At 41.3% G+C, this 25,036-nt stretch overlaps 2 protein-coding genes across 2 annotated transcripts; both read left to right on the forward strand.

The window, feature by feature from the left end:
• Nucleotides 1-10,830: 10,830 nt before the first annotated feature.
• LOC137268310 (uncharacterized) lies at nt 10,831-14,501 on the forward strand. The gene is made up of 2 exons (XM_067802861.1): nt 10,831-10,969; nt 11,908-14,501. The coding sequence occupies exon 2, from the start codon at nt 11,912-11,914 to the stop codon at nt 13,052-13,054; it is 1,143 nt and encodes a 380-aa protein (XP_067658962.1). The 5' UTR covers nt 10,831-10,969; nt 11,908-11,911; the 3' UTR covers nt 13,055-14,501.
• Nucleotides 14,502-17,853: 3,352 nt separating this feature from the next.
• On the forward strand, nt 17,854-23,283 carry LOC137268311 (uncharacterized). Its single transcript, XM_067802862.1, has 4 exons — nt 17,854-17,968; nt 19,318-19,455; nt 20,687-20,824; nt 21,828-23,283. The coding sequence occupies exons 1-4, from the start codon at nt 17,908-17,910 to the stop codon at nt 21,965-21,967; spliced, it is 477 nt and encodes a 158-aa protein (XP_067658963.1). The 5' UTR covers nt 17,854-17,907; the 3' UTR covers nt 21,968-23,283.
• Nucleotides 23,284-25,036: the final 1,753 nt, after the last annotated feature.

The raw sequence follows: 25,036 nt of genomic DNA on the forward strand, positions 1-25,036 counted from the left end.
TTTCCAACGTGTATTGCCAGTCACGTGACAGTCGAGTGAACTATTTATTTTATGTACTTTCCGTACCGCGAACAGGGGAATTTGAGTGCAAAATACTTCGGGATTTTAATTGCTTTGGGCACGGTGTACTTGAACACTACAGAAGAAAAATATCACACCCCACCCCCTCACCCCCACGCCCAAGGGAGGTGGTGTGTGTGCGTGACTGATAAAGCTAGAAATTATACACAATTCAAGAGAACCGGGATTCGAACCCTCAGTTGTAGGTTTCTGGAGAGACCTCTATGATGCTGAAGTGATTTGGTCATGCACAAGAAAGGTAGTCAGTACTGATGCTACATCCAAATCATGATGAGGTGGTGTCTCTGCAGATCAACAAACGTGATGAACACCAAATATCATTGAGTCACTGAATCAGAACGAGATCATGTTTGTACTGGAGGTACACTTGACTCGAACGTAATCATGGATTAAATCATTTATGAAGCACATTAAAACTAGTAGTACATAGGAAAAGTGAAATCTTAAGAAAATATTAGTGGCTTTAAAATATCATATCCCCTTGTTCTTTTGGAAACTACCGAAGAAAGACCAGAGTCGTCACATGTCACGTGATCTGACGTCATAGTGGAGAGAAGACGTGACAATCAAATGTACTACATCGCTTGCTCAACGATGAGGTTCGATGACACGCAAAGCAAACAAAGGATAAACACGAGATGGGATTATTTATAATGGAAGTTAAACATGTTATGAAATGTTTAGTTAAATATTCATCCTCTTCAAACATGAACCATATGGGACTACATGCATGGAGCGTGTAGGATGTGACAAATCGCCGACATGTCGCTAGCCTGTGGCAGAGGTAGTACATACTGACTGCATGTTTCTGACGCGCCTACGGGGCAAAGCCCTGCACAGATTGATTGACGTTGCTGTTCGGTGGCTTCACACACACTCTGAATCATCAGCATTTTGTCGAGGCTGGTCGTTCACAACCAGTCACAAATAAGACTATATCTTTGCACAGAATAGCAAATGTTTGTTTGACTCAAAGTCACGTCAAATTTCTTCTGTGATAAGTCATTGTCTAAGGATCAAGGAAATTATATCAACCTGGGCAAAAACATTGTATCTGATTTTTATCATGTGCGTCCATGTGTATAAAAGCGACAAAACCCTTTCAACAACAATAGGAAATCCCCCCCCTCCCCGCCCCTTTTCACTCTCATCAACACACACAGACACATTGTGATCAACACACACACACATCAACACACACACTTCCAAACACACACACCAACGCACATATAAAAATTTATTAAATATGTCAATAGAAGTTTATATATAAATACATGTAATTATATGTTTGTATCATTCTCTAATGGCCTCTTTGAGTATATAAAGAGTAAATATATATTGTATTGTACACTACCCAGTCTCAATGATATCTCTCCAATGCCATCCTGGTGTATACAGGCATATATGTTGTATTTCACTTCACTCATGTACCACCGTTATAGGATGTTGGGAAAAACAAACTTTCAAACACTCATCACATACATCAACACACAGGCACATGGTCAAACTCACATCAACACTCAGTCTCACTAACTCACACAATCTGACTCCATATTGCAGGGTAAAACAACACTAACATGGCAGAGACGGTGGAGAATATTTATTCACAATACACCCCAGATCCTGGTGAATATAGATATGTCACATATCGTACACTTTATATACGCTGAACAAATAGTATGTATGATATGTCTTGTTATACACTCAAGTGTAGTAGCGTTTAAATATGAAATCGTTGCATTTTTCAACTATCCAGCGCATGCTTGTTTGACCAGAGCGTTTCCATGAAGATCAGTTCACAGCCTCACACACGTTTCATTGCCCTCGGCTTCTCAACTGCCTGGCTATAGCCGGAAATAGAGACTCAAAGGTGTAAACGAGGCTATCGCCATCCCCGGAAGTGTTTCTTCCCATACCACGTGACGAGCTTCCAAAATGGTTGTTGTGTCCAATAGAATCAAAGCCCCGTTTCCCGACGTCTGGCTCGCCGTTTTTGTCAAAGGACGTTATCCTTCCCGATGGCGGTGAAAGCGGTACAGTGGACATTCGTTTGAGCTGCGACCACAGGAGGGACTGTGATAAAGCTTTGTCGTCCTGTGGATCAAAACACAGTTTAAATATATAGTAGCGTTTATACATTTATACATTATATAACATATGATATAGTTGGTTGTAGGGACCGCTCATAACTTGTGGCTCGGTGAGGGGGAGGGGGAAGGGGAGGTAATGATGGTTTCATGGAGACACGTGTACAATGTGAACGATCCCCCCATCCCCCACCCCCACCCCCTACAACTTATGTGCAAAGTAAGTGACTCCGCCGTGCATGCCATGTACAAAACAAATAACCCTTCCCCTACACCCAACCAACCCATAATTTTAAGCATATATTTTTAATATTTCATTGTACAAAGGTCCTGATCCCACTGCCCACTGCCCACACTCCTCAAAATGGAAACAAATGAAAAAGTCCAATCCATATATAATATCTTAAACGGACACTTCAAGATCTGTAATTAATCCAGTGGTCAACACCGTGGACAACGGAAATGTGATACGATGACACGGGTCAACGAAATCTGCGAGTCTGACCATTCTATCCCATTAGTCGCCTCTTACGACGAACGTGGCCTGCTGAAGACCGATTCTGTGGTAAGAAATCGTCACATGGGAGAGTTGTTTAGTTGCGTCGAACGAAGTGTGTATCGCTGCACGTTGTTTCTGTTGCAACAAATTTTGATGGGACTCGAACTTCCATAGGTTTCAGACATGTCTTTGTGACAAAGCTCCGCGCTGCTCATCAGTCTTTAATCTACTTGTCTGATTAACGTGTTGGACGGATTAGTGTGAGAACAATGCTGGTTCACAGACAAGTTACAAATAGGGAACGAGAGGTGGATGACGTCACTGTGTCCAAGCACGGAAATCACTGGTGTATAGATGTAGATCACGTGTTTCCATGTTCATTACACGCACTCTGACATACATGTTATATATTACAAATATTATCTTCCTCACAACAAATCATAAATACTGAGTGTTTGTATAAATTACTTGGTATATTTTAATCTATTTTCACTTAAACATTTTGGTAGCTCCCTTTAAACAAATCTTCCCTTGTCATAAACACGCTTGTGTTAATGTTGTACAGGGCTTCTTAAAATATGTTTTCTCATTTTAATGTAACTCTCGCTCGTTATCCAATTTTATTCAAATATGACTGTTTTGTTGTTATTTTTGTGTTTTACTGTCTATATTGTACATCTAGCACCTCCTTGTGTTCTTACTTAACTCGTGACGTTCTCGTTAGATTTGGCCTCCACTACCCATGCGTGTCGTCACAGGCTCGCTGACTAGGTTTACAATGTCATCGTATCCTAGACTGATGCTCATGTTGTTGATCACTGGATTGTCTGGTCTAGACTTCAATATTTCCAGTCCGCCACCATGTGGAGTAAATTTGTTGAGTGCGACGTTATTGAACAAACCAACTAACAACGTAATGTATTACATGAATTCACCATCAAAGCCTTTATTACGTATGAAGGCCACATGCCCATATACATAGTAATATACATCTTCGAAACAGCCATAAAAACATGAAACAGTTCTTAAAGGATTCGGCGTTTACCTGTCTGCCTGTGCTAATTTTTCCTCTAGTTACATCCCCAATGCGAAATGTCAGAGCACATATAAGTACACGTGTGTCGGTACTGTATTTTATATAAATGTAATTCTAATCCTAATTTCTATTACTCTAACCTTTCTCTTATTTTGTATGCATAATAGATAAAACGAGCTAGGTTAATTATGTCTTCAGTGTTGTTTTGTTTAAGGATATTTTTGAACGATATCATATTTACTTGCAAGTTGTCAGGCAAAATCTTTCCCGAAGATCTTTATAAGCTGGACATTTTAACAAAAAGTGATATTCATCTTTTAAGTCTACTTTACACTCGGGACAATTTCTTTGAGATACATTAACATTTTGCCACCTACCGACGTTATTCTTTACACGGAATACACCAGCTCTGAATTTGACCAACACTTTACGGAATTTATATTCCAAATTTAAGGACAGATATCCCTCAGGCTCAAGAAATCTCTTATATTGTGCATACAACCTGTAACGTGAGTTTTGTTTCAAGTGTAGATGTCCAATTTTGATAAAACATATTGATCAAGCGTTCTCTAAAAATGAGAATAAAAGCACACGGATCACCGACTGCTTGTGAATACCAGACAAATCCAAAGTGCGAGCAAAGTATATGGCGGATCTCAGACGCCCAGGTGTGGTACCCAGCTGTGCCTAGGTAGTATAACATATTATATGCCTTTTTCGGGGTGTGTCCATCATGCACGTAGTAAGACGTTATATGTATTTACTAGTATCACTCTTGGTATGATAACATGCTATTGTGACGTCATTACGTTCAGTGAGCACTCACAAGAAAATTGTGACGTTGAAACGGACCAATATTTATTACTCGCCCGTTGAAGATACAGCATTGTAAACCAAAAGTCACTGTGTTCTGTAATCTGATTGGTTGAAAAACATGATCAAATGGTATTAGATTCCCGGAAACTGCAAGACTATTCACCGCGTATTTACACGTAAACAAATGTTTTGTTGTGTCATCAACAGTGGTGACGTCATTCAAATTATATTGTGACGTAAAGTTAGAATGACGTCACAAATTAGCAACTCCAGATGCTACCATGGGAACCAGCTGAAACGGCCAGCTGATGACACTTCACTGCTGTGTCCGTATTCGATGTAAACGAGTGCAGACACTAAAACCCCTTTGGTTTACTTTTGTTTTTACAATGTCGATAAACATCATGTGTTGGCCAATTTCCGAGTGTTATTGAGTATTTGAAGCACGGAAATGCATTTGGAACCGACGGCGTTAGCCGGAGGTTTCAAATGAAATATTCCCGTGCTTCAAATACTCAATAACACCCGGAAATTGGCCAACACATGATGTTTATCTCCTAAGTGTAATATTTTCACTTCAGTATACACAAGTGTAATACCGCTTGACGTATGACGTCAAAATGGTTCAAAGTTGTGACGTCACAATGCTAATGTTGATGTCGCGATTTTACTAGACCCTGCTTGACTCGGGGAAAGCTGAGAGTCCTCACACTGTGGGCAATTTCGCCGCAGTTTCTGTCAATTTATGTTGGCGAGTAATAAACAGAATACTAAACTCGCTTCCGTGAAATACCATTTTCATTAAACTCGTTAAAGATTTAGTATCAAACTGGCTTTCGCTCGTCTGATACCAAAACTCATTTAATAAAAATGGTACTGTACGGAAGGTCGTTTAGTATCCTCTATATTCATATTCTTCCAGCCTCCAAATGCCGAACAAAGACATCGGACCAATTGCAACTATAACTTCAGTACCAATTCCGCTAAAAATATTTGTTTCCAAGATTTACAGGTGCTAATGTCTACTGCTTGCAGAAATACATTATGATAATAAAACATGTTGTAGATGAGACTTCTGGCGTCAGTTTGGGAGAAAAACCTACCGTGCGTTCAACGTACGGCGTAGTTACTTACAGATTAATCCGCGTTGAACTGAATATTGAACCGAAAGCGCTTAAATTGGGCGCGCTTAAATCTACGGCTGACCTCGCGCGGCACTGAATAGACAATATGTTTAACTCCGTTCTATCATGATTACACTAACACGGAAGGCGAGAACCTTTAAGCAGCAGCCAATATACCAAGTGAAAAGGCAACGGTATTTTGAGTTGATTATCCACCTCTAAATCAGTGAATCACGGACTGTGGCCTTTGAACAAATTATGGCGCTAAAATGTACTTGTGCTGTTAAATATTTAAAACATCACTCGCATGTATGACAGCCAGTGGAAACGTGGTAATCATCAGAAATTAGTAATCATGAATTGTAACTTGTAAAACCCACGTTTGACACCTTGACTTTTAAACCTGTAAACCTGTCGTTTAGAGAACGGTTGCTTAATGTGAATATATTTCAGTATTTCAATGTAACATGAGTATATTCTGTTATCATTAAATTTGACCTGAAAAATATTAGTCACTTATTCTTTTCCATTAAAATAACATGTAAACTATAGTTTAATTTCATTGGTTTCGTATGTTCGTGTAATCACTTAAATATGAATGAGTGAGTCAATTAAAATTTTAAATCACATCAGGAGTACGCCATCCATATAGAGACCATGTCAATTAGAAATAAGATAGAATTGATCTCTCCACATATATACATCAATTTGTTAAAAAGAAATAACTTTATAAATCTGATCAAGCAATTGTACAAAAAACACAAAGAAATCAGAAACCGCTTCACCGCCTACTCATTTAGTGGAGAAATGTCGAGCCTTTCATGAAATGATAAAATTGCTTTTTCATACAACACAAATTTATATCACCAATAGCGTAATCGTGTATAATCAGCACATTTTTTTAGAAAAAAGAAAAAGCACACCTACCATTTGTGAATTTCCGAACACACACACCGCGGTCCCGCATAAAACAAACAAGGTTATTTGTAAGGCAGACATGGTTACAAAAGCGCTTCAAACTGTCCCGGAGTCAAAGAACAAGCTACTTATATAGTGTCTGCACCTAATATATCTATTACAATGACTTTAAAGTGTACGCCTCTTTTATGAGGACCAAATCCCATGTAACCATAAATTTTGCCAAATTGGTCTGTTTATATGGCTCCTCTGTTTCGCTCAGTTCTTGAGTCTTTCATGTCGCATACAGTGTCATTCCTTTGAGGAAGTGCGATGGTTGCTTTATGTTATTCTTTGCTTTCTGCTTGCAACCGGAAACGCTATAAACGCCGAGCACTTTCGTCCCACATCAACCGGAAATCATATCAATATGGAGATTACTGCTTCGCCACGCCGGAAGTTGAGCCCTATAATGGCGCCGACATTACTTCCGGTTAAATATGTGTTCAGCAGCCACAGACGAAAAGTGAAATGTATTCATGTACAAATTGGACAGGTTGTTATTATATGTCTGCGGTAGTAAAATATAGCTTATAGATCACTGCAGATAATATTTGTTTTGTTTGGAATGTAAAGAAGCATTTTTTAACATCACGTGGTTTAAAGTCACGAACACAAAACAGGTAAAACCACCGAGGCAAATTTGATGAGATGAGGCGACAAACGCACATTGAGTTAATGCCATGTTCCCCATATAGATGTACGAATCAGTGCGTGGTTGACATTTGTTTTCAATGGGAAATACGGAACCATAAGTCGAATTAGTACACTGGAAATTTAAAACAGGATTCATGGTGATTCTTGAGAGAAATACACAATGACGAGGAATTACTGGCAGCATCATGTTTATAGGAATGCGGTAATTGTACTTAAGAGACGACAGGGTATCTCAGTTGATAAATCGTTCGCTTGCAAACTCGTGGCTGGAATGTAGCCAAAAGTTATAACAAGTCAATTTTGCATGGTATGTTTTTCTGTGCTTTTGTGAAGCTCATTGACGCTTAAGAAAACGATTAAAAAAGTCATTGTCTGGCATTATTGCAGACGTATGACCCCAGATGATATTCCTTATTTACCTTATGTTCCCGTGCTCTTATAGGTAAACAGTTGACTTGCCCTTGCGTGTGTGACAGCATTATGGCGGAAGCCGTCTATGGGATACGCTAACATTTTGCGAACACCTAGTGTCATGACTGTTTGATAGCAATTGATTAACACTCATCATATCGTCGGAATGGTGTTCTGGCTCATATAGACTTATATACACGCAAATAGCGGATATATTATATAAAGTTGATAACTGTACGTAGCCGACAATACCCACACCGTTACATTTGTAGAAGGGCCCGTGAACGTTCCGGGTAGTGAAGGCCTTCAGCAACCCATGCTTGCCATAAAAGGCGATTTTGCTTGCCGAAATAGGCGACTAACGGGATCGGGTGGTCAGGCTCGCTGATTTGGTCGACACGTGTCATCGGTTCCCAGTTGCGCAGATCGATGCTCATGCTGTTAATAACTGGATAGTCTGGTCCAGACTCGATTATTTGCAGACCGCCGACATACAGCTGGAATACTGTTGAGTGCGTTGTAAAACTAAACTCACTCATTCACATTTCTAGAAGATGGTGTTAACATATTTTGCTATCAGTCAGACCCATGTCACGTGCTTCTTGCAAATGGTTTAAATACGGTATTCTGCAAAGCATAGACTTATATCGGCAACGTATTACACATGGTTGAGAGACGGCGGTTCCTGCAGGACCATCCATGTATCCAAAACATTAATTCCCTCGTTCACCGGCGTCAGATGGAATGGTTCACCAGATATCTTTAAATTATACACTTATCTCAATATAAAATATATATAATCAATCTTAAATTTGCGAATGATGCAGTTAAATTTTCATTTAAAGTCCCCGGAAACAATCGGTGAAGATTTGTTTGCTTTCACGTAAATGCCGTAATGCATTTTGTTGGTTTACTGAAGACATAAGCATGGGTGATCATAACTGGTGATACGAAAAGCAACAGTGAGGCAAGACATACAGTGATACATACAGTGATACATACAGTGATACAAATACAATCCACCAACGCGAAACTGTAGAAATTATAGGGAAGATGTAATCACATTAAAGGTCTGTGATGTTTAATTTCGTAGGGGTAGAACAGTATGTTTGGTGTGACCACTATATTTGACTTTATGTGCACAATGCTTTAATGGTATTCGCGTATAGAGGCCGTTGGTGTTTCCATTCGTCCATCCGGAAGAGCGGCCCCACCATCTCATATGTTGTGTAGTGTCTCTGGCGTACTCTCTTCACCCCAGAACACCTGAAGTATATATATATGTTCACCGATGTTCATTTATGGCCATGTTAAGGACATAACCCATGACTACCTGAGTACGAAGTGATCTGGTATCGTCATTTTGCAGTTCAATATCGCTTGCCATTCCAATGTCCAAAATCAACTCAGTCCGACTGTTATGTTTGATAAGGTCCACGCCATCACATTACTGCCCGAAAACAGATCATGGTTAACAAGTGTCTACTCGTATACCAAACATGTTTTGGGCATCTTTAAATCCTTGATTTGCCCGTAAGATGGTATAATCCCGGTGATGTACACTCTGTTTCTAGTTACTTAGCCTAACCCAACCCTTGCCGTCCACGACAAGCTGTTAGGGACACCTCATTAACAGGACGCCTTGGTTTCAGTCAAGCTGCATATAGCCGGTTATTGACAACAGATGTTGAAAGTCACCATCCTGTTACTGTGAGTGAACCTCATTTGAGTCGTGTCAGATCGAGTGCCAGCAATGGAATGAGAAGGTCGTGTTCAGGTGTCAAGTCTACCATTCGTAAGTTCCCTTGCAACTCGATCCGTTCCATAGTATGAGTATGTGACAGTAATTACCGTGTCTCAACTTTGACATGCTCATTTTGTGTTCAAGCAACAGTGATTTCATTACTACAATAAATGCACGTACATTACCCACACATGTTGTACTATAATACAATTACACGCATTACTCATACGTTGCAATGTATGCGCGAACATTACTCATATGCACTTGCTGCACTACAATAAATGGTTAAAAGAGACGTTATTCTCTTATATAAGAGAGGTGTTGGGGTGGAGGGTGTTGGAAAACGGGTGGAGGGATGGGTGGGGTGGTGGTGGTGGTGGTGGTGGTTATGTGTGTGTGGGGTGGGGGGTAGTTTATTCTCTTCCTTTATTTACTGACAAGGGGTGATCGTGAAGGCTTCACTCAAGTGCCTTAAGAATTCCTTGGCGTGAGACTATACTGTTGCACCATCAGTAATTTCACTGCAAGGTTTGATATGAAACAGATACTGGATGCAGTCTAGATTTAAACAGACACTGAGTTCTGAGAACCGTTTCATTTGGGATGAAAATTCTCTTCATGAAACATTCGTGAATAATGTCATCGCACGCTGACAGAAGGACAGGGTCACTATGACGGACTGTTTCCGTGCTGAGTGTGTCGGATGGGTGTGTCGGATGGGTGTGTCGGATGGATGTGTCGGATGGATGTGGTCCTGGACCGTACACGTACCTGTCATTAATGGACTGAGCAAGCAATTTAGAGAATAAATCACAGAAGGCGACATGGGGTATATGGTGTTAGACGAATTAAAGCATGATTAAAGATGGTTTGGTTTGTTTGTTTCTTAACCACTCAGTAATATTACAGGTACATGACGGTGGGCTGTAAATAATAGACCAGACAATCCAGTGATCAACAGCGTGAGCATCGATCTACATAACTGTGATAACATAACGTGTGTCAACCAAATCAACGAGCTTGATCACCCGATCGCGTTAGTCGCCTCGTATGACAGGTTGGGTTGCTGAAGATAAGTTCTAACCCAGATCTTCACAGGTTCGCGAAGCAAGTCAACACACTGTTCCTAAGACCATTATTTGGGATGCTGATAGCTTCATCTTATTATGTGTCCTCCGTACAACTGAAAGAAACGAAGACTGCAAATAATGAAATACACGCTCCCATTAAATACTTTAAATGAGGCCAAATGATACTTACTGGTGTGTATGTTTTGAAATGCTAAATGGCCAAGTGCTAAATTATATACACACATAAATACATTCTGGGAGCAAGATGACCTTCTTCAAAATGTGGACAAACAGTACACATTATCGCCAAGTTCCTGGAACTAATCACTGGTTTCCGCTACATTGTAGTATCACGTCAGCGGGACGGAGATAAGGTGTTGTTTATTCTGCTCGAGTTACCCTCGACCTCCACAGCGTCAGACACTGCATGGAGTAGAAGCCCAACGGCGTCTTTATATATGTGGATACTCGCAGCTACACTTTAAGGGTGAGTGACATTGACGTGGGCTTAAGACACAAATCTGTGTCGACATTCTAAATGTCATAAACAATTCGTCCCTGAAGATCCAGGTGACAATTGATCTTCAACATCCCATGCTTGTAAGAGACAATTAACGTTTGTTTCTTGATTTGTTTTAGCATCGGTTAACGCAGATTCCATAGGCACCTAACGCGATCGAATGGTGAAGTTCGCTGACTTTGTTTGTGAATGCCATCATATCTCATTTGTACAGATAGATGTTCATTGTATCATTCGCTGGATTGTCTGGTCCAAACTCGATTATTTACGATCCGCTGTTATTGAGCTGTTATTATCCGCCTCAGAAAAGGATGATGTTCTGGGGAATATGCTTAAGTCTCCGTGTCCCCAACGGTTTATTCTGGCACTGGTTACAAGGAAGAAATCTCAGCTTCAGACCGAACTGCTCAGCACTGATGGCTCACAGTTATCTATTTTATCTTCTACTACTTAACATAGCTGACATCTCTGGCCTGTATCCGGTTTTTCCCCATTCCATGTTTGGTGAAGGTCCCGATGGACAGTGGTACCTGTGGACTTTCGCAAAGGTTATACGTCTAGGGACAAGTACTTCCACAGCAAAATCTTGTCATGTTTTTTGTATTGTATTCTCCGTGTTTACTGACACCGACATCCTGCTTCGCATTTGGAGTTAGTGTGCCTTGCATAACTGCATGCAACGTTAAAGGCAGCCAAACCACACAGATGATACTACTCAAAATTGTTTCCTAAAAGTGCAAGAGCTCACAATGACCCAACCAAGGTACTCGTTCTGTAGTTTGTTTTGATGTTGCAGACGACGTCAGCCACCTCCCGTGACCTTCTCGAAAGGAATTTCTTTTTGAGCTGTAGTGGAAGTTCTTTACTGGGTCTATCCTTGTGATCACACTTGTGTTTGGTTCCAGATAAATGCCATTGGTTCCTGTTCGTCGCAATATGACGGCCCTGCGGGAAAATGAGCTGAGCAAGTCTTGCGGCAGTGCTGATGGGAAGAGCTACCAGATTCCTAACGACATTGTGTGTACCAAGACAAGGATCCACAATGACTACATAGACCAGACATCGGTGTTGAAAGCCGTTATGGAGATAAAACATAAATTCAGTGAAAACATGCCTCTCCTTGCTGACAAGCTTGATAGGTTATTAAAGAGCAAAGACACAGAAATACAGGCTTTAAAGGACACGATAAGTCGAGGGGAGGACACGAACCGAATCCTCAACGAACAGCTGTATGCATACCGGGTCAATGAACAGAAGCTGAGGTATGAAATTAAGCTACTGAAGAATGAAAACAAAGATCTAGGGATAAAAGTCATGAAATGTCAGTCGGAAATCGCCGACCTGACAGAACATTTTCGCAAATTAGACGTCATGACGGGAAAGGTAGACCTCGTGCTCCAGAGAACAAAACCTTCTTCCTGTACAGTTGTCTCCCTTAACAACATTGGAACTACAACACTACCAGATGGAGCACAAGGCAGTGAAAACGTTCCCGCTTTGGATACGCCATCTGTCGGACAAAGTGTAACTCAGACTTCACGTCCCCAAGATTGTCCAGATAAAAATGTAGGTAGACATTCACAGATACAAAAGCTCACACTTGCTTATAAATCGTCGAGTAAAGATGCTCATGAACTTAAGTTTGGGAGTGTAGAAAATCACCACTTTGACGCTGAAGGAAATACGTCGGCACTAAAAGAACCAAATTTAGATGGACAAGAAAACATAAAAACGGAACAGTATGTGTTGTCTCGTGTGGGTGGAGAAGCAAGTTTTGACGTTGTAAGTGCAGCCGTGGCGAGATATGCCGCCAGCAGGGGTGTACGGTTGATAGATGTACGTCACATGAGGACCTGGCGTGGTAAGGCCAGACAATGTACGTACACAATGCTTGTGGAGATAGCGTGTCAAGACTCCCAGAAAGTTCTCGACAGATTCTGGCCAGAGGGTGTGTTTTGTAGACTGTATGTCCCTGAGGCTAAAATGAAAAGCAGGAACCAGAACAGGTCCGAAGATAGGGATAAAAAACAGCGACCTGTAACGTCAAAGTAAACTCTCATAGGATCCTGACACGCATAAGGGATACAACTCTATACAGAGTACTAAGATCCCTAAATAGTTCTAGTGTTCAAAGTTAGGGTTCAAGGTATCAATTTCTAGATCAGTTGCTATGTTCTTCACAAGACGTAAAGTTCCCCCAAATCCGAAGCTGCACATTGGTCGTCAGTACATAAATTTGTTTCTGAATTTTTATTCTTTTCGTGTAATCTTTGATCGAAAACTCACTTGGTTCAACCATATCAACTACATTTCATCAAAATGTACTAAAGCTCCCAAAATAGTGCAAAGCGTGTCTGCCATAAAGCGGGGGCAGACAAATCACCTTGCTTCTTTTGTACAAAGCAGTAATTTTGTCTAGATTAGAATATGGTTGTCAAGTTCTCATGAATGCTGCAAAATGTCACTTGGCTAAATCTGATCCTGTGCAAGCCAAAGCTCTTCAGATATGCACTGGTGCCCTTCCTACTACTCCAGTTTCTGCCCTGCAGGTGGATTGCTCAGAACCTCCTTTGCAATATCATTGTCTGAAGGTTGCCCTTAAAGGTCATATGCAACCAAAACTTCAAACATAATTAAAACACAATTATCACTTATTCATGACATATAATATACACTGCTTCTTGTAAAAAACAACAATAAATAAACAAAATTATAAGAGTACAATCGCGATTCAAAAGTGCAATATTTCGAACTTGGGTTGACTTCCCTTGTAACGAAGCCCCCTCGGGAGACCGAACCCAGTCATAGCTGGTTCATTTGCTAATACGTTGAGGCTCATAGAGTGTACAACAAAGATGATCTGTTTGATGGGCATTTCAGAAGTGTGGTTAGTCACAAGAAAGTAAGATACATTATGGGTACCAACTTCATTTATTGTACTTGATGCGTCGTTTCAGTATGGATGCATATACCGTAGTCAAACAAAACCGTACACACTAGAAGAAGTTATCCATAAAGAATGCATATAGTGATGTTGGGTTTTATAAATACATGTTCTCTGAATTTGTGTTCGATCCAATCAAAAATCATCTCAGTACAGATGGTGAACTACTGCATGGCTGGAAACTGCCATTCGTCCAAGTACAAAGCAGGACTTGAAACTGACAAGAGTCTGCACCAGTTTCCGCCAGATCCAGTCATCCGAGAAAAAGGGATGTAGTTTGTTTGCAACCCACAGACATAAAAACATGTCATGTGTACAAGTATCACACCTGCCTAATGTGACAGAGACAGGACTCGGGTGCACGGGTCATAAATCCATTTGTTTTGTTTATGGCGTATACCCTGATAGGTGTAAGTTCAAATTGCATGTGGTCAATGATTGAAGCTGTGTATTGTATATTGTCTTTAGCAGACATATAGGTGTCACTAAACCAGACCTTGAGTTTTTTTTCTGTGACAGAGGCTGCTTCCCACAATAAACATTTTCTTTATGTAACGAGTAGATTATTTACTTGTTTGTGTACACAACCAAGATTAGACTACTGCTCACGACCTCATACTCCGGGCATGCATACTGTTTCAAGCTCCTATTTACTGCGCATGCGTTATGGGCGCAGCGCAGCATAGCTGTTGAAACTACTTTTTGCCCTAGCGCTGGGGGAAAATTAGTGAATCGTTTGAACTCCGATTTCCCATCGCGTTTTTTTCACTTTATATGTTGAATTTGTCATTTTTGATGATTTTTTTTCGGTAAGTACACACCGAAAGGTATCAGAATCTGCAAAGTTGCGTTTTACGTTGCATGTGACCTTTAAGTGCTACTTGTCCTGAAAAGCTTCATCTACGTATCAACCAGCAACTGATGTGTGTGATTGGAATCATGGAACACCACCGCTTGGAATACTTGCGCAACAGTACGAGTTGAACAATCTTCAGCTGAATGCTGCTCAATCTCTCCCTAAAACGGTTCCATGGACTTTAACACAACCCTCGATTTCACACTATGTATCGGAGCTTGTAAGCAAACAAATGTCACCAAGTGTTGTTAAAATACCAACCCAAGACTACATTCACACCAAATATAGTAATTTTCATATTTACACTGATGCTTCAAAGTATCCAAGAAATGGTCATTTTGACGGAGCTTTTCACTTTCCCGATCTTGGTTTATCCAAAGATTTAGATTGACTGATAATCAGTCTTTGCAGCAGAATTGACAGCCATACTTCAAGCTTTAAAATGGGTAAAAGATACAGAACGCGAAGCAATAATTATTTCTGATTGTCAGCTATACAAACAATTCAATCAGGTGTTCAGGGTCCACGCTGTGACATTCTATACAACATCTTGTATCTTGATCCTGTTCTAAACTCCATGTACGTTAGCTGTGATATTGATTGGATTCCTGCACATGTCGGTGTGGCTGGGAACGAAGTAGTTGTCTCACTTGCTAAGATGGCTTGCAACAGACTACAGCCAGACATTCACTGAAATAAGCCCATTCCAAGGGATTACTGGTTTCTAGTGATCAACCATTTTGATGTTCGTCGGCGTTGTCGCAGAGATGAAGTTGATTTAACTCGCCTCAGACTAGGACATTGTGGATCAAAGGCATATAGAAGTATTTTAGATAAAGACATCTCTCCTCTGTGTGAAAGCTGTAACTTACACTGCCCAGAAACTGTTCAGCACTACCTCATTGAATGTCCAGCTCATGAAAACCCACGTAATGCTCTTAAAGACACTGCATAACAAACCCGAAAATACTTTTACACTGAACGTCCTGGCGATAATTTAATGTATGGTTGCACAAAAACAGCTGTATTAGACTTCCTAGCAACAACAGATAGGTACTAGGTAATTTAACGGAACAAAATATAACTGTTTGTTAAGTGTTGGGCGCATATAGGCCTTTTAGGGCCCAACGTCGCCCTTAACCCTTACCTACCTACCTACCTACCTACCTACCTACCTACCTACCTACCTACCTACCTACCTACCTACCTACCTGTTGGTCCGTCAGTACTCATAGAATACCAGATGTAACACGCTGTTAGCGTTGACTGTCTTTATCATCCACTGAACTGCGTTCAATGTATCTCTATTCTTTCTTTTTTCTCTTAGTTTCTGTTTTTATATAATTCTTTGTCATGCGCTTTGAGCATATTTTACATGGAAAATACCAGCATGTTGAGATTAAATTGCCAGCATGTTGATATTATTATATGGAATGTTTGTCTGTGTGGCGTTAGGAATCAAATAAAAATTTACTTCCGGGTGCTTATTGTGTGGGCGCAGGTGCGACAGGTAGGACAGGGTGCATTTGCCATTTTCACCTAATGTCATTTAATTGTTACTGCCATATTACCGTTTATGTCCAGAGTAATCGGTTTGGTAATCGAGGCTACTTGTTCTCTGTTTTGACATTTTATATAAAGACGACGCTTCTGGCAACATGTATGGCTTAGCTTCCTGTCAAATAATGTTGAGTGAGTGAGTGAGTGAGTGAGTCGGATTACGCCTCTTGTAGCAATATCGCAACCGCATCGAGTCACACAAAAGAAGCTGTTTTAGACCGTTTAACCCCTTAACTGTTGACACATCGTTGTCAAATAGTCTTACTAAAGTCCATGGTTGAAGGTTCGAATCCCAGATTAGCTACGATGAAGGTTTGTGGCGACAACAAACGATCTCTGCAAATATGATGTATTCATTGAATATTGGTCTCTACCGCAATGGATCTGTCCTGAAATGTGCATATCTAGTAAAACAAACACATAATGCGGACAGCCCACAGGACAAAGTCGGTAAATATTTGTATAATATATACGTTACATGGGCTACTGCGTCATAAATAGAGGATACATTAATTTTGATGTCATCGATTGGCCCCGAGCTGACTGTTTTTTCAGAGGCACGGCCATGAGTGAAATGGAAATTTGCAAGCCACGAACAAAGCAAGATATACATTGACTTACCGAAACATTAGAAAATTGCTGAAGAATACGTTTTTTCATCCGATCGTAGCTTCAGCTGAAGAGAAATATGTGCTTGCATATGGACATTGAACAATAATACATTTCATGACGGAATGGATCATCGGTGTGTTTTGAATTTTCCAATCAAGGTGCATCGTTGTTCACATAAAAAAATGACAATCGATTTTATGGCAAAAGTTTGGATGTATTATTTGCCTGTAAATGAAGACACGTGGATCATGGTTGTCTTGGTTTGTTGTTGCACTCATTATTCCAGCTAAATGGCGGTGGTCTGTACTGAATAGACTCTGGACCAGACAATTCAGTGATCAACAATGTCTTCACAATTGGGATATGATGACATGTGTCAACCGAGACAGCCTGACCAGCCGATCCCTTAAGCCACCTTTTACGTCAAGCATTGGTTGCTGAAGATCAATTGTTGATTTGCTGATGTGTTCTTTTCATAGATATCACATTTAAAGGATTTCACAGCCCGAATAACAGCCGTTCCAAACATCTGTACGTATCTCTCTCCTCGTGCAGAATGCAGGCACATTCCCGACACAGACACTCCCAACACAGACACAGTCCCAACACACAATCCCGACACAGACACAGTACCGACACAGACACAAACCCAACACAGACACAGTCCCAACACAGACACAAACCCAACACAGACACAGTCCCAACACAGACACAGTGAGGCAGAAGAGACAGCAGCAGTCCCGATAATGGGACAAGACGAAGGCGTGGTGCCAGCACAGACACTCTCAAAGTACAGTGGAGAAGCTTATCATGAAATATATCCTGTTTAGAAATACTTCAGAACGCCAGCCTTATCCGCCCCATATCAAACTGCCCTACATCTAACGACCTTGACCTTGACAATAAGTCTACTATCTCGACATATCGGCAGAAATGACAGGATTCACGGCAATTTTCGTTCTCAGCGTGTTTAGCTGCGGTTGCTTGAAAATATGTAAGTACGTTTATTTGACCAAACTGGCCTTAATGCACAAAGTGTAACGAGGCTCATGCATGAACTCGTCATATGCATGAGTTCACTCATGTTCCCGAGATCACTCATGTTCCCACAAGAACTTGACCGTGATCATTTCAACCCTTGCTTGCTGAGGAATTAGAACAATGGTCTGTTATGTATAGTATTTCGAATCTTTGTCCAATAGTATAATAATTTCAATCTTTGTAAAAAACCTCCCAACCTCCAATTATAAATGAAATGTGCCAGATTTTTTAACCAAGTTGATTGTTTCGTGAAGACGTTGGTAAGGACTGTGTGCAGACATAGGACAAAAATGTTCTCGGGAATGGACTTTCATGACGTAATATTTTCTCTTGAATTTTTAATTTTGAAAAATCGTCATTTTGGGGGTGGGGGTGGGGGGTGGGGTGGAGGAGAGATACTCGTACCTTTATTTGTTGTTGACTAGTTGTTTACCATCTGGCTTAGCAATACTCCACTCTTGTGGCCACATCGTGGGAACGGTGAACGGCAGGAAATATTTCAAATCAGTGAGTAAACGATTTATCACACGAACGGTGAGTAGGTTGTATTTTTTAGGTGTAGGAATATTGTCAATATAAATATTTGTGTAGGTCACCTTGTCCACAAAATAGAAGACACTTGCATATTTCCACCAAATATCTTTCCATTCTGTCATTCTATTAGTCCATGAACCTGTAAAACAATGTCTACCTTGGGCTACGTTTCCGTAAATATGCATAAACATATCAAACTATAAGTTATCGTTGCTGTGTAAACGAAAACCAAAATGCACAAATATTTAAAGTAATTATCGAACTATCTTTGTGAGAAACTTGCTTAGTGTTGTGTCGTTTTTGAGCTTTCATCCTCGGAAGAACGACACCATCAAACACTTGGTGAACTCGATTTCCATTGATGTTCTTAAATCGTTCACAAACAGTATTTGATCCTTCATCTAAGGTCCTGGGTCGACTGAAGGTGTCTGCTGACACCATGGTCCACTGGTCTATATATCGCATTTATTGGGCATTGTGTATATTATTATATTGCAATATCATATCAGCAGTACCAAGAAACGGATTGTACCACCACTGTAACCTGGATGTCACATGAAAAAACCGTTAGTCTCCCCGTACCATCCGTCTGTTATATGCATCAGGATCCAGAGAAATACTATGCTTTACGATCTTGCTATCTTGCCCCTGCTAAGGGAGACAATGGAGAATAATGGCGCCGTACAGCATGTGTAAGAACCACTGAATTTGTTATACAGACACGTGTCGCATAATCCTCAGATAATCTAATATCATTCATCTCTGCAGATGCACAAACGGCATCATGTGCAGAGCTGAAGGGAAGATGTCTCCCACACGCCTCAGACATCTTCTGTGACGGCACACGTGACAACGACATCCCGGGATGTTCCTCACAAGATTACTGCTGTGTACCACACAAAACTAGTAAGTGATTATCTCTTGTCATATGGGGGTGCTGAGGTAGTCTAGCGGTTAAACCGTTCGCTCGTCACGCCGAAGGCCCAGGTTCGATTCCCCACATGGGTACAATATGTGAAACCCATTTCAGGTATTCTGATATTGCTGAAATATGGCTAAATGCACTCTCTTCACACAGAGGTTACTTCTCACATCTTCCTATGTAACCTCTGTTCTAATACGACCCTTTCATGGTGTGAGTGTTCAAGACTCGTGATTGGAGGCAATCAGATTTAGTAGTGCAATCAGAGAGCTTGTTTCAAAAGTGATCGTTCGCAAGATCTCGGTAATTTCCGGATGCATCGTGAAAACTAGAACCTCTTCCCGAGCGCGATACTCAGATGTTTCTTCTAGACAGGACTCTGTCATGTCACTTTTGTTTCTCCACATTGTTTGCATTTGTCAAATTGAATCTAAGTCGATGTAACACGTGTTCTGATTGGACAGAAAAAAGGGAGATAAATCTGTTGCCATTCTTTGCCGCTAGTGGATTTTATGAGAACCGCGAAATATGGCCGTATTAGAACAGAGGTTCGTAGGAAGATATGACAAGTAACCTCTGTGGGAAGAGAATGGGCTAAATGCCGCGTTAAGCTCCGCTCACTCATTCACTGTTAGACGTAAACAGGAGATGGTGCCTTCAAAATCAGCAACACGTGCAGGTCGCACAGCACGTGACAGGTAATATACTGTAGACCAATCACGGCCGAGTATTAAGATCGGGTCGTCCATGCAGCATGCGCACACCATTCTCGTCTTGTCTTCTGTCCTATGTTGAACTGGAGAATGCATGTGTGACACCTTAATTTGTAGGCTTGTACCTTATCGACGCACTCAGCAACATTCCAGCTACATGGCGACGGTCTGTACGGGACAATCCAGTGATCAACAGTCTGAGCATTTGATCTACGCGAATGGGATACGATAACGTGTCAAGGAAGTCAGCGAAACTGACAAACCCATTCCTAAGTCGCTTCTCAGGACATGTTCGGGTTGCTGCAGACCAGTTCTAACCCTGATTTCCATGTAGATCTATTGTTACCCCACACAGATTCTCAGTTAAAGCGATGTAACCTGGCCAACTGTGTGACATCTTGCACTGACAGTGTTCAGTGTTGCTAATGACGGTTTTTGACGTGTTTCATTCTCCCACTCATTCACCCATACAGTCCTTCAACTCACTCACCCAATGTTACAGAAACCTGTGCATCACTCGGGGGTCAGTGTATGAATGTCAAGTCGGCTCTGGTATGTGGAGGGGAGGAGGTGCAGGGCACGCCGGACTGTGGTCAACAAGGTCTGGGCAACTACTGCTGTGTCCGCAAGGACGTTCAAGGTTGGCATATTTAACTCGTTTCGAAAGGTTTAGATCGCGAAAATGCGAGGTCACGAAAACGCGATATTCCATTGGAAACAGTGTACATAATGTTCATTACTATCTTGACTCACTCACTCACACATGATGACAATGGACCGACATGTAGAAAATCCTTAAACCTAATGGCTGAAATTCTGCAAGATTGCATTAACATTCAGTTTGCTCCTAAATGAATCAATGACAGACGTGCTATCCAATATTCAATAATACAGAAGACTAAAAACTTAACAACAAGCAAGTATATACTGACAGTTTATTTTTATGAATCAAGGATGTCTTTTACATCAGTATCGCATGAACATCGAAACCCCGTTAACCATGACTATGCTTGGCTTTACTTACGGACGAACGTCACTGAATCTCTTGTCCTGTCTATGACTCAGACTTAGAACAGAAAAGCTTTATTGCTCTCGTTCTTGTTAATTTGTTTGCTTGGTGGTTAACGGGGTAGATGGCAGTGTTACCGCTGTAGGTCCGGGTCTGTCGAGTTAAGTGACTGATACCTAATTTTAAGTATAGGAGGTCAGCGAGAGTAGTATTAATCGCTCCGTGCGACGATCATAATGTGCTGAAGACCTATATTTACATCACGTTTCCTGCAGCTAATGAAAGTGTTTTGTTTGAGCGGGTTTTTAAACGTTGTGTCGGATTTAAAATACAGCTCTGGCTATCTGTGGGTGTCAGTTACCCTAGGGGTCCAAGGATAACTGACACGTCAGGAGACGACAATTGGGGCCTTGTGGGTAGCCTAGTGGTTAAAGCGTTCGCTCGTCACGCCGTAGACCCGGGTTCGATTCCCAGCATGGTAACAATGTCTTTCTGGTGTCCCCCGCCGTGATATTGCTGGAATATTGCTAAAAGCGGTGTATAACTCGTTCATTCACAATGCAATTACATATAATAGAAGGTGCGGCTTCCAGGGCGCCTGGAAACTTTTAACTGACGTGTATTCCTATTGCAGATCCCCCCATGGAAGCCTGTGAGAGAATGGGGGGCAGGTGCCAGTCTCTGCTATCTGCCTTGGCTTGTGGCGGCGATAGGGACAGCAGTCAGTGCGGCGACAGTACCTTCACCTTCTGCTGTTACCCTCCAGGACAATAAATAAATTCTTCTCCCTTTTACGGGCGCTTTGATGGGTCCGTTGATTTTCGTAAGGTTCATCGCCACACTGTCTCAAACTCCTCACAAAAAGTAAGCAGCATGCATTCTAAGTGTAATATCTATATCAGTCTCGATACCGATTTTTGCCGACATGTTATTGAAAGGAAAATATTCAAAGAATGCATAGCCTGTCGTGACTGTCAAATTGATTTATCCGATAACATTGACAACATCACCAGAACAAAACAGTCTACAAAAAAGTAAACTTTGTCTCAGTGTATTTCGTTACACTCCACCACTGAGTCTAACAAAACCTAGCAGAAGGTCGCGTAAGGTAACCTTTGGGTGACCAATGACCGTCCAATCAAACGCAAGACTTTTAAATATATTTAACCGATCAGACAACGGCTTTTATTCAGGGATTGGAGGGACTTTCAAAACATTCAGGTCACTGACACACATCTCTCCACAAACAAAAATCCACATATAACACAGTTATTTGACCAGCAGTATATACGCTTTGGGGTTTCTGTTGACATGGTTACCATTAGCTAATATTTCCGCAAGAAGACATTCTTGAATATTGCCAAAAACACTATTTTCAGCGACTGTTTACTCACCGTTGTCATGGTTGTAAGTACACAGTGTGCATCATCCGGAAGCGAGCGTAGGCCACATAGCATTCGGAATCGTTCGGGTACGAACCTTTGCGAGATAAAAAGTTCAAAAGGTATGTGCGAATTCGCGATTTGGTAAGCTGTGTTCTGATTGGTCAATCTCAAAGGTTACCTCACGCGACCTCCCATAAGGTTTTGTTAGCTCAGTAGTGGAGTGTAACGAAAAGTACTGAGGATACGTTTACTTAGACTACAGAACAAGACAACCCCTAAAACAACATGCAAAATGTAGGTCATGAATGTGCTCCGCTCTTCACACATGCAGTCTGATCGGTTAAGATCTACCTGTAATTATTCCTCCGGAAGTGAGTCCTAACTTTATTTTTGTAGACGTTAATGCCTGTCCATGAATGATAATGCCTGTCCATGAATGATAATGCCTGTCCATGAATGATAATGCCTGTCCATGAATGATAATGCCTGTCCATGAATCATAACGCCAGAGAAAGAATTGTTGATGATGTTACCGAGGTCAACAACATCATAAATATGGACTAGTCTGCAAAGCCTGGTCTACATGCTTTTGATTTGTAAGTCTGTTATTGCTCAATATCTTGTTATTTCATTTTGTTAATCGTGGATGCATATGTTTCCCAATTCCATGATTTGCAATTTCAATAAATGAATTCGAAAACGTAACTTTTTGTGAGGACTATGTCAAGATGTGTCAAATGCTGTCACAACGTGGGACACTGCATCACTGATGTTCACTAATGGATGAGTGCAAATTGCTTAAAACTGCATGGTGACAAGACAGACCTCATCGGTTTTGGTACGTAGAAACACTCGTCAAAACTCCCGTCTCCCATGAGCGAGGAGAAGTGTTTTCTCTAACATATATAAAGTCAGTGATGGGTAATTACAATGTTGATGGTCATTTAATCAAGCTACATAACAACAAACGAAGCGCGCGTAAAATCAATTTAAATGACGTAACCATATTCACCCCTTTCGTCGGCCAGGTGACCGTGCGGTAGAGCGTCTGATTACTGATATGATATTTTGTGGTTTTCCAGTCCCGCTTGGGAAACCATTTGTGTTGTGAGTTCCACGATTTCAAACAATCATGTATCGTCGAACACTCATGTATCGTCGAACACTCATGTATCGTCAAACACTCATGTATCGTCAAACACTCATGTAACCTCAAATGCGGTTATTCTGGGAAAACAAGAGACGACCTAATATAAAGTGAGAAGCAGGCTTTAGGTTTATATAGTGGATCCAGTCCTTGTCGAGCCATCATCTCGTGCCAAGAACCTTGACGTGATCATAGTAAAGTTCATGGACTCAAAACAGCTCAAACTGCCATCTCAGCAAAACAGGCAATATCCGCAAGTTTATTCATTCTGGCATTTGCAAAACTCTCATGAATTCCTTGGTCACATCTAGATTAGACCATGGTAACTCCCTTTTCTCCTCACGCACCTTCAATGACTCCAGATCAAAGCAATCACCCGTACTCGCTCAACTGAACACACACCTCACCCAAGGCAACTTCACTGGCTTCCCGTTCGTATCACATTCAAACGTCCCCTCATTACTTCCTCCACACGTGATGTGGACTCCTCACCACACTCAAAGACCTTCTTAATCTGTACCCGCCCTGAGCACTCGTTGATCATCAACCAAGCAGCCAGTCTTTACCCCATCCACATCTACTTCCCTCGCTGGAAGTGCCTTCCCTGTGGATGCTCCTCGACTCTGGATCTCCTTTCTAACAGACATCCAATCTGTGGATCCTGTTCAAGAAGTCTCTAAAACATTTTTGTTTAGCCATCAACTATTTTCCACTGTTTTTCCACAAAGCGCCGATGCGCAGACCTAGCCTGTAAATTAAGCACTATACAGTTATTCTATGTAAAGTCTCAGATTATGTTGATTAGACTGGCTATTACCGAAACGTGTATAGCCCATTCGTAACACACTGACTGCGATCAAAGATAATAATTCTTGGGGCTATGAAAGTGTCGACAACAGGGGCCCTGTGACGGAGCCTGAATTGTTCAACTGGTACTCCTCGGTGTAAACCGATCACAAAACACAATAGGGTACACAAGATACATTACTTGACGGCTCGTGACTCGACTTCTAATGACTCTTGATTCAACTCTTGATTCAACTCTTGATTCAACTCTTGATCCGATTCCTGACTCGGCTTCTGGCCTGGCACCTGACTCCACTGCTTTGACCCGGCTCTTTACTCGGCTTCTTATCGAGCTTCTGACCGGCCCCTAAATAGACTTCTGACACGGCTTCTAATTCGACTTCTGATCCAACTCAAGACTGTGTCTGGCCCTTTACTGGGATGACGTGTGCATTTTGTCAGACAACACGAACATGTACTTCTTGAAATAGCTGGAGAGACTAACACATCTATGACTATCAGACC

This window comes from Haliotis asinina, chromosome 16 (genome assembly GCF_037392515.1).
Source record: "Haliotis asinina isolate JCU_RB_2024 chromosome 16, JCU_Hal_asi_v2, whole genome shotgun sequence".
Taxonomy (NCBI): domain Eukaryota; kingdom Metazoa; phylum Mollusca; class Gastropoda; order Lepetellida; family Haliotidae; genus Haliotis; species Haliotis asinina.

Excerpts from the sequence above, each read along its gene's own strand:
- LOC137268310 (XM_067802861.1), top strand. The coding sequence starts at position 11,912 with ATGCCATTGGTTCCTGTTCGTCGCAATATGACGGCCCTGCGGGAAAAT.
- LOC137268311 (XM_067802862.1), top strand. The coding sequence starts at position 17,908 with ATGACAGGATTCACGGCAATTTTCGTTCTCAGCGTGTTTAGCTGCGGT. Across the intron at positions 17,969-19,317 it reads CTGCGGTTGCTTGAAAATAT|ATGCACAAACGGCATCATGT; the intron begins GTAAGTACGTTT and ends TCATCTCTGCAG. Across the intron at positions 19,456-20,686 it reads CTGTGTACCACACAAAACTA|AAACCTGTGCATCACTCGGG; the intron begins GTAAGTGATTAT and ends CCAATGTTACAG.